This window comes from Haemaphysalis longicornis, unplaced genomic scaffold, assembly GCF_048455015.1.
Source record: "Haemaphysalis longicornis isolate Haplotype H1 unplaced genomic scaffold, Haemaphysalis longicornis Haplotype H1 scaffold_2, whole genome shotgun sequence".
Classification (NCBI taxonomy): domain Eukaryota; kingdom Metazoa; phylum Arthropoda; class Arachnida; order Ixodida; family Ixodidae; genus Haemaphysalis; species Haemaphysalis longicornis.
Genome location: NW_027526295.1, coordinates 71,332,881 through 71,343,215, shown reverse-complemented (window position 1 = coordinate 71,343,215; position 10,335 = coordinate 71,332,881). Strand labels below are relative to the sequence as shown.

Genomic DNA, 10,335 nt, shown 5'->3' with positions numbered 1-10,335 from the left:
TACGTGTTTCACGCGGGAGTCAACGTATGGGGATAGGGTGGCAGGGTCTACCGTGTGTTCATGTTTGGTGCGGGTAGCCAGTTGTGCTCCAAGCCATTCTTCCAGTGCGTCGGCCTCCGCAGATGAGGAAGACGAAATTCCGCGGCTGTCCTCCCAGAACACATCCCAGTTTTTATTGAGGGTTGTTTCGATTTATGGGGCTGGTATGTTAAGGATGAAAGGCCTAGTTCAATAATGTCGTGGTCGCTGCCTAGTGTACGTGGTGGTGTTTGCCAAAGGACGAAGAAGGCGTGCCAAGAGGGGAATCATCACCATCATGAGCTAGTAGAAAAGGAAGAGGTAATAAATATTCTTATCAGTGCCATGACCTTGGGTCCTGTTCCTCAACCCTGAGTTCTTGGTAGGTATCCCTTTGTATGCTATTGCCTAGTCGAAGTGTCATTGTATATGGTGAGTGGTGGTTGTTGCGCGAGTTCCCAGAGAAGCCGGCGGCCTCTGCGAGTTGTTTTCGGGTAGCCCCAAGCAAGGTGGAGACGTTAAAGACTGCGCTTATTTCTATCGCGTCATTTCCAGCAACCGTTAGTACTTATTTGAAAGTGAGGCAAAGCTGGCCTGTTGGTCTTTAGAGTTGCTGTAGATGTTAAGGATGTGCATTGAGGCCTGGAAAAGTTTTCACGGTTAAACGGTGATGAGGAGGTGCAGAATTGGTGAGGGGAGGAAGCAAATGCACTTGCCTTGTCCACTACATATGTGTATTACATGTCAAGAACCAGGCGGGCTTGTTGGTTATACACAAAAAAGGTTACAGCGCACGACAACGTGAACAAAACGGACGAACGAAACAGCACGAGCACCGTGTAGAAAACACCATATGTTTTCCTCAGCGCTCCTGTTGCTTCCTTGAAACAAGATGGGACTGGCTCATGGTTTGAAATGGCTTCCCCAGTGCGAAACAGCGCGTAAGTGTGTTAGAGTGTGATGAGGGTGTTGTGTTTCAATCATTTTACCCTCCATCCCCGCAGGTGAAGCAGCTCCGCCACCAGCAACGCCTGCGTCGCGGCGAGGGCGATGCCCTGACACACGGGCTCAACTTCGCTGCCTTCGATGCGGTGGAGGCCCCCAGGGTGCCGCAACAGGCCGCCCTGCTGGGAACCAGGCGCTCTTCACGCCAGAGTGCAGCACACCCCGAGGCTGTCATGGCTGACGGGGTCTGCGCCCCACGCCCTCAGTTTGTTTCAACGGCTAAAATTACCCGATGAGTGCTTTATATCCTTTAGATCTAAGCTGGGGGATTACTCAACGTGCATTGCTGCCCCTAAGCTAAGGCCGAACAAACAGTTGCTTCATTGTTTCGACTGTGCTTGGAGGCTGGCTTCGATCTGTGCGACTTGGTACATATTCACAAGGGAATCAGCTGGAACTTAGGCGAACACTAAAAAGACAAGAAATACAGAATAGGCCCCTCCGGTGCAACCTGTATTACTTGGCGGCCTTTTGCTGTTTATCTATGCTGCATCTGATTCCCTCACAAGGGCTTATCGGCGTTCAGATTTCGATTTTCACAGCCTGTAATATCAAGGAAACGTCCTCGCTTCTCTCTAGCTTCTCTATTCAGCATGTCGCTATAATAAATTAGCTTAAAGGGGTCCTGAAATACCTTCCGCCGATGCGTGGATGTACATGTCACCAAATAAAGCAATGTATTAGCAATCTCCTCCCGCAAGAATTTTGTTTAAGCGATGAGTATTAGCTGAGAAATCGGAAATCAGAAACCGCGCATTATCGTCGCGCCGCGTTTCCTCCTCCTTTCAACGTACTCTCCGCTGTTGACGGCGAGCGAGCCTTCCCTCCCATGATGCTGCGCTCCCCGGCGGTGACGTACTTCCGCTATTGCGCTGCTCACACAGCCGTCTGCTACGGGCAAGCTTTGTTGACACCATGAATCTCGCACTCCGCTCAAGGCTGGAAAAGCGAACGAAAAATCTGGCCTCTTGTGTGCGGCGGCCTGGCCTTGCCCTTTCGCGGTGCACGTTGCTGCAGAACTTTGCTATCGGCGGCACGCGACTTATTATCGGCGGCGAACTCGCAGCCGCACGGGGAGGATCCTGCGCTCGCTCCCTTGGATGCACAGCGCACTGTTTATCCAAAAAGCGCCGTATCAGATGTGGCCCCGCTGGTGCCGGGTCTTATTTTGTGGCGGTGGTAATTCCTGCCGGCGGCATGTGAAAAAGACATTTTAAACCGCTACAGAACCCGTGCACAAAACTCCAGTTCAGCTTGGGGCGACGCGTGGTGGAGAGCGGCAACGTTGGCAAAACATGCTTCTCCGCGGCTCTGAGCTTTCTAGCGCTGGAGCGAGCACCATTTCTTTGACAATCTCAAACATCGGTTGCCCTGGAAACAAGGCACAAACCGCTCTAGAAGTCAGTTACGGTTGCGTGATCCCGGTTCAGCTTGGGGCCCCACCTCGCGGCATATGGGCACTGCAGGCGTACCACTCACTCCCATTGGGAAGTGCGAGATGCGTTTGGCATTACAGGAGGCGATGGTGTATGTGTTGTGGACGCCTTTGTTTCGCGATGAAATGCGACGTTGTGTTTCTGCGGGTGCATAGTGCTTCCCATGGTCTGGATTATCTTTCTCGAGCGACGTACGACTCAACATCGCATGGGGTATGTGCAGTTTGCGTGGCTAAAAGCCATCTCGGCTTGTGCGCCAGAGTAAAGTGACTTGCTGTTCGTCCCCGCAAACCGCGCGCGAGGTGAGTGCCGAATTTACGAGGGGCAGGAGGAGGCAACCCATCGTCTGTCAATCGCGGTTCGGACTTGCAACGCATGTTGTGACGTTGTGTTCGTTCGAAACGCATCTCTGGATTGTTTGGAAGTTGAATAAAATGTATGCGTCAAACCCGGGCATTCGGCTCAGGGCGTTCTCTGCGATTGCAAGAAAGAAGTGCCGCGGGGCTTCAACGCTTTCTTTATGGAACGTACTCAAGTAAGAGAATATTCATGTCGTGTTATGGCCCTGTTGCATTCAATACAAACGGTTAAGCGTTTGTTTACACTTGTTTCGTTTGTCGTAAAATGTCCAAGCACTCCGGCACTCCGCTGGCAGACCAGCCGGCGAGCCGACGCTGAGCAGACGACTCATCTCTTTGCCGGAAGTGCGTGAAAAAGCCGCCCAATAGCAGGATGTCTAGCTCATGACGAACATCTGGGAATCGATGATGTAGACATGTGAAGATGGCGGCGTCCGAAAACACGAAGGAAAGGGTGAGAAAAAAGCGACAAACTTTGCAACAAACGTGTGAGCTTTCCGCTGCGCGCAAAAGAGTAATACTTGGCACAGATGATGTTGACGACCCAATCTAACGATTGCGCTAGTCAATTTAGTGTGCTCAAAACGCCTTTCAGGGCCCCTTTAAAACGCCACCTCGCTATCATCGTTATTTCCTGTTTTCATATCAAGTTCTGACTTGATATGCTTCATGCTAACCCAGTTTATTGGGCACTTGATGATTTACATGACTTGATACGGGTTGGTATTGTTTTGTCTTAAGCTGGCCTCACCAAGTTTGGTCTGTGTTTTTCCGCATAAACTGGACCATCTGTCACACACTCCGATTAATCTAAGAAAAACAAGACAACAGGAAACGGGCAACAGAATAAATAGCAAAAGACGGAACCAAATGCATGTTTCACTGAGCAAAGATTTCTTATACGGGACTCGGCTGCAAAAACAAAGCATAAAAAGAACGACGTTCAGAAAGAAGACAGTCTCGTTGGTGTGAGCGAAAATTAAGCGCTTCACAAGCAGCAAGAGCCAGGGGGCGCCACTGAAACATCTCACCGCCAATAACTTTACCAGATAATCGAAGTCTACAGGCGCCGATCTTTATTCGATTGTAGAAATCTGCTGTCACTGATTGGAGATATGGCGCCTAACAGAAGATTAACGTGGCTTGGGGATTCCCCCGTACACTGCCCAGGAAAGTGCACATGTGTATATTTGGAATATTGTGTTCACATTTAAGGGTGGTACCTGGCGTAATGATAAGCATTGCGAGGAAGAACTTGATGCGTAAAAATTACGTTACAACGAGCTAGCACTTCCATCAAAAAACATATAAAGAAACGATTAGGATCGGTTATATTTAATGCTTGTTCAAGGCTAGGTACGTCAGTGTAGGTCGGCATTTTTTAAAGAAATGCTTAACCCGCTTACGCTCGTGGCATAAAAGGTTACGTGATCACAAACTTAGTGTCAATGATGTTTTTTTTCGCAGAGGCCCGTCGACGCGCAGGGAGCTCAAGATGGGCAAGCATTAGTAGAGTTTCGTCTCCGAGGTATGTTGCTGCCGAGTCATGTCGTGATTCTTATGTTATGCGTTCATCAGAGAAATGCGCTGCCAAAGAACAACGTTTGCACGGCGCTCCCCCAATCTTCTGAGGCCCTTGCAGCAGATATTTTGTCGTTTTCTGTCCTCTGAGTTGTGATTGCACTTCAGTCTTCGTACATGTATCCGGAGGTGTAAAAGCCTCGCCGCATGTATTGCTGAATCCGACACAGTTCGGTTGCTTGAAAAGGGATCACTGCGATTCTTCAGTCCTAGATATGTATATCAAAAAAGATGTTCAACGCAGGGATACTGAACATCTGAGTAAGGCGGGAACACCGAAGTTCATTTAAAAAAAACAAGCCAGTTTTGAATTTTGAGCAGATGAGAAAAATTCCTTATCACCTTTACGTGGAATAGAGATGGTCATAACCAAGCGCACAACAGCTCGAGATTGGGGTGTCACCCGAGTGGGTAATCCACTGACTGACATATGGCAGTATATCTCTGTGCTTTGTGCTGAAGAATGCGAAGAGAACAGTATGTGTGCTTGTAGGACATCAGTAAATCTTCAATGAATGTGTGTTAGCTCACGTACCCTCAACGTATACTGAGGGCAAAGGTCAGATTGCTCACGTATGGAGGGCAGTGTTCGTAGCCCACCGGTATGCCCTGTCGATCGATATAATGGTCCGGTTAAATAAAGCGCAGTTGCTTAAAACATAAGGACTTTAAACCCACTCTAAACAGGTCCCCTAAAACATCGTCACACATTATGAAAGCCCACTGGTGCAGCTTTCTGCAGAAATATGTTTAGTTGAAAAACGTAAACTGTGCATTCATGGCAACTTCCTAGTAAGACCGAAAGGAGAAAAAATGTTAGTTCTCGTTCTCTGTTTCAAATTGTGAGTTTGTTTTAAGAGAGAGAGTGAGAGGGAGAAAAAAAAAACGTTTATTGAGGTTGCTTTATACTTCAATTTTTTTTCCTTAATCGGGGAGTACGTTAAAAAGAAAACGTTTAGGAAATGTAAGTTTACTTCGAAGACATGCATGCGCGTCTCTGGTAACTTTCCACTTGTAAACTGGCGGCTGCTAACAGACTATATCGTTGACGTAATAAGAATAACAGACATCTTGCTGCACTACCGATAAATAATGCCGCAGCTTGCAGTAGTCATGCAAGGGTGGAAAATCAGCAGATCCGGCGGCCCCGCTTCCTTCTTCGAAGACTCGGCTATTCCACCTCGCATGGATTTGCGAATTTGCCGCTGAAATGTTTCCATGGCTGACAGGCGCGGATGGTTTTATCCAGAGGCTTTAAGATTTCTGTCAAAGTGAACCGCATTAGAACCGTCTAGAACCTACGGTAACCGGCTTCGCGAGCTCGGCGTGTGTAGCGTGAACTCGGTGTCCATACTTACCACTTCATGCGCGAACACACGTGAACTGGCTAGGAGAACAGCGCGCGAGATCACTCAGCGAGCGCAATCGCATACAAGCCGGTTTTATAATGACGCAAGGGACCCAGGTTAGATTCCGACCATGGGAGGCGCCTTTTCTCCTGGTTCATCTCGTCTTGTTTCATGCAGAAGCGATCACTTTCTTTTGTGCTTAACTTTGAGGGTTAGGTCATCACTTTTGTGTTCTTTTATTATTTATGTCCAACCTCCCAAACCCCTTTCTACATTTGCCTTCCGGTATCGCAGTGAGGCGGCGGGGAAGGCGAGATGAAATGGTTCTTGCACGATATGCGCACCTGGATTTGCTGTTAGGCTTATTTATTCATTCCGCTTCAAATTTAACCCATTTTCCTCTAGTACTTGTGAAAATTCCTATCTGGCCTTTTTTCTTGTAGGTGTTCCGCAGTGCGTACTAACACAACCTTTATTTTTTTTTAAATCGGCTGCACATGATATTGTCCCCCGCCCCTGCTGAACCTGTACCCGTCGCGCCTTCGGGGTGGCCCCGTTGTTAGGTAGCGGATTTTACGACGTAAAGGTCCCGGATTCAATTCCCGGGACCTTCCTGCGCACATTTTCTTCTTGAGGCACGCACTCCCATCACCTGCTGATGGGTTCCTTGCCTCCTCGCCCCTTTATTCCTCTCACACTTCTTCGTCTGGCATTTTCACCCTCTCCACTTCGTCGATAATACTAGTTCTCTGGTAACGCAACAAGGCTGAACTCAAAGCTTAAAAGCTGTTAAAGAAAGAAAATTGTATGAACATTCCATTCTTTTTTATACACATCCCAGAGCGAAAAAGAATGTGGGAACTGCGCAAAAAATCGAGAAAGCCTTTTCCTCGTAAAAACATGTATCCGAATGACTTAAAGCAAATGCAATTTTTGTCCGTTTCAGCCAATTGACTGCCGCATTTTTCAAGTGCGTAGAGCAGAATTTGAAAATCGTATGTGAAAGTGAACATTCTATTGAAAATGTGGCGGTGTACGCGGTTTGGAGTATCCGAAGAACCATGAAAGAGGGATCACTTCAGGCAAGGAACGTTGGTCGGTTTAGTAAAAGGCACGCAGGCGGTAAGAACACTTTGCTTCAGATAATTATCGAAACCTGGTAACATGTCAATGGAAATTAAACATAAAGAAAACAAACCACTGCTTACTATTTTGTGCGGTAGACTGAGGCAACAAGTCGGCAAGAAATGGACAACAAATTGTCTACGAACTGGTTGCGCGAAGCAAGAGAGGTCACCACTAAACGTCGAAGCGCGTTACAAAGAATATAAGGTAAACTCATGGTATATTTTTCTACAGCAAGGTGCCCACCAGGTCCCGTAGGAAAACGTGTCAAAGAAACATTTTGTGTATGTCCCCCTATGGTTTATGGCGAGGCAAAATAATAGATGTAAAAACTGTTTGCACCCAAAAAAGTTGCAACGAGTTTTCAATCAGGTTGGGTTCTCAGCGTTACGCACAGTCAAGTGGAGTGCTGTTCATGTGAGCGACTTTGTGCATGTGGCCTGCGAGTTGGTCGACCGACCACATGGTGGGGCTCAATTCTTGGCCGCATGAGAGCTGAAACTTGGGATCCTCAGTGCACAACTTCGAAAGAAAGCGGCAGCGCAACAAACGAGACGAGAAGTAGGGAAACACTTCGGCTTTGTTTGTCGCAAGTGTTTGTCTCCTTCTAATTCGAGGCCGTCTGTTGCGCGGCCCATTTCTCTTGGTCGCGGGAGCCGGTTTACAGATAGCAGAGAAAAAAAAGCTCCAGACTGGTGCGGTTTTGGTACAGTGTAAAGAACCCAACCTCACTCTTTCGCCCGCTCGTCAAAAATATTCTCTATCCTTCTAATGTGGCGTGCCTCGGGGCCTAATTGAAGCTTCAATGCGTCACGATTCAAATCTGAGCTTTCTTTCTTTGCCTCAGTAACATACTGCGTAGTGTGTGCTTTTACTTCCCGAACTCAACTGGCATTCACAACTGATAGTCTTTACGCATCGTCGATGTTTCACCACGACACTTATTTTAAACTACGGTGACAGCGCGACTTTTCTACAAACACACTCATGTATTTAAAGTTAAAATCACGCGGAATGATTTAGCTGCTCGAATTAGAACTACGGTAGTGTGAGTTCATGTTCGCGGTGCCTGAAGGAGATAGCGGAGCTTTCACTCCTCGCGTAGCCAACTGGGAGACGCTTCGGTTCATCTGCCGTGAAATGGCGGCGAGCCCTCTCCTGGACCTGTCCATCCATGTGCTCATCATCCTGAGCACGGTGTTCCTGGCGCTGGACGGCAGCTACGCGAACGCCGATCTCAAGAACCTCATCACCTGGGGAAACATGGTGAGTCTGCTCGCGACTGGCGCCTTACGAGCACTATAGCCGCCTGCAAAGGTGTTACGTCCTTGAGTGGTAACCAGTGTGACGGAAGGCAGACGGCGCCAAGAAAACACAGGGACGGCACTCGTCCCTTCGTTTTTTTTTTTTTTTTTGGTGTCGCTTGCGTTCCGTCACACTGGTTACCACTGAAGGCAACCACAAGAAACACTAATTTTCTTCCCAAAAAGAGTGAGCTGTAGTGCATAGAAAGGAGCGAGATATAAGGCCGTAATTGCTAATGCGACTGGCGATTCGAAGATATGTAGCCGCAGAGGCGTCCATATCGCATTTTGTAATGCTATCGTAGCCCCTTGAATCTCTAAAAACATCTTGCTCTTGGTTATGGTGGTCTATTTGCAAAGCGTTGGTATTAAAGTTTGTCGATCCCCACCGCTTAAGCTGAATAACTGCTATCCAGAGTTTCGGGTTTAGCAAACATCAACCACTTACCTTTCGATCATCATGCAGCGTCCCTGACCAATTCCCTCTGTCTTCCCACCCTCCAACCGTTCATCTCTACAAGAATATTCACGGGTATTTGGAACATGGTTTAAAAAATAACGACGAATGTACAAATACTACAAGCTCCACTAGATCAGATATGCAGGACAAATACCTTTCGTGGCGATTCTTCATATGCTGAAACTTGCTATTGTCAATCCGTGATGTGGACACGGCGTGTCAGAAGACACACTTAAACACGTCTTGTTGCATCACCACAAAAACGTGACACTTACTTTCCCACACAGCTTAGAATTTTAGAATTATCGGCTGCGGGTAATTACTAAAGTACCGGTTTTATAGTGAGCGCCTTATATCTGTTTCGTTGAACTCTTAATGTACGGAGAAGCTTTGTGAGGTCTGCAATATCGAACCGAACATCGGACCGCGCACTGATAAAGGGAAAATGCAGCGCCGGTGGAGGGTAGGCCACTGACGCGCGTGCAACACGAGCGGCCATAAGTGGTGAAGGATCCGACAAGGGTGATCAGAAGGCTCCTGGATATGGCGGGCGAACTGAATAAGCTTTGCAAGGTGCTTTGGAATGCGCTCATCAAGTGGTGACGGGTGCGGCCGGAAAGTTAAGTTTGGAATTTTAACAGCAGATCAATAGAATGTCCAACGAAGCTTTCACCTTCACATACTTCGAGAGTTTTAAGCATACCCCATACTTTGTTTGCAAAGATTGTACCTGTTCTCTGAATCACCACTAGCGCTAGACATCGACTCAGGAATCTCCCACCCTGGCTGCGCGCAGGCTGCGAGCGTGGCGTTCTCGATCGAGATGGCCATCAAGCTGACGGCCCGAGGCTGGTCGTTCTTTCGCAAGACGTTCTGGGTGCTCGACCTCGGCGCTGTGCTGTGCAGCATCACTTCAGACGTGCTCGTGCTGTTCCGCTACGAAGTGGGAGTGCGCATGCGCTTTCTCCGCCTGGTGAGGGTCTGGCGGGCTGCCTGATGTCGTTTAAAAAAACAAAAGCGACGGAATTGCGGCAACCAGGTTGTCGGCGCGGTTCCTTGCAACCGGCCATTTTACCCAGAAACAAGAGCGAGTCAAGCGCTCTAATGCGCTCTCGTTCATCCCTAGCGCACGGCCAAGGAAAAACGTTATCCGTAGCAGCAGAAGGTTCATGTGGCGAATTTGTGCAAGATCCGCATAGAAAAACCAACGCAATAACAGGACAGAAGAGCACAAGTACAGCCGACCGGTTCTAGCTTCCAATTAAATTTTCAGGAAGCAAATTTTACGCCCTAAAAACCAACCGTATCATAGTAGCTTTCAGATTATCGCATCTAAACGGTATTTCCTTGTCGGCAAGTGTCACTGGCTTCTCTTGATTTTCGCTACAACGGCACGCCCTAGACCACGACCACGCCCTCCGTGTCGCGGATCGACACAAAAGTATCACCTATGAACAATTAACATCTGGATGCGTAAACGTGCATGAGCAACAGCAGTTCAGGTGTGACATCCATCTGTGATGCTTTTTGACGAGTATAAACCACTGGAGCGCTTGTACACCGGTCTTTTAGAGCTCAGATGCAGGGAACATGCCTATGCGTCAAGCTTGTGTTACCAGTGCCTGACTGGTTAAACCTCATCTTTGTTTCAACAAAACACCGCTCAATGTTTCTTTCTTTTGCAAAGTAGAGGAGGCA

The 10,335-nt window shown here is 48.0% G+C and overlaps 1 protein-coding gene across 1 annotated transcript in view; it reads left to right on the top strand.

Moving 5' to 3' along the window:
• Nucleotides 1-8,013: 8,013 nt before the first annotated feature.
• The window catches only part of LOC144168053 (sodium channel protein 1 brain-like), a 77,242-nt gene continuing 74,920 nt past the window's right edge, over nucleotides 8,014-10,335 (top strand). The window contains exons 1-2 of the mRNA XM_077697138.1: nucleotides 8,014-8,139; nucleotides 9,434-9,610. Of these exons, the coding sequence (XP_077553264.1) occupies nucleotides 8,014-8,139; nucleotides 9,434-9,610 (303 nt within the window). The remainder of the gene's footprint in view (nucleotides 8,140-9,433; nucleotides 9,611-10,335) is intronic.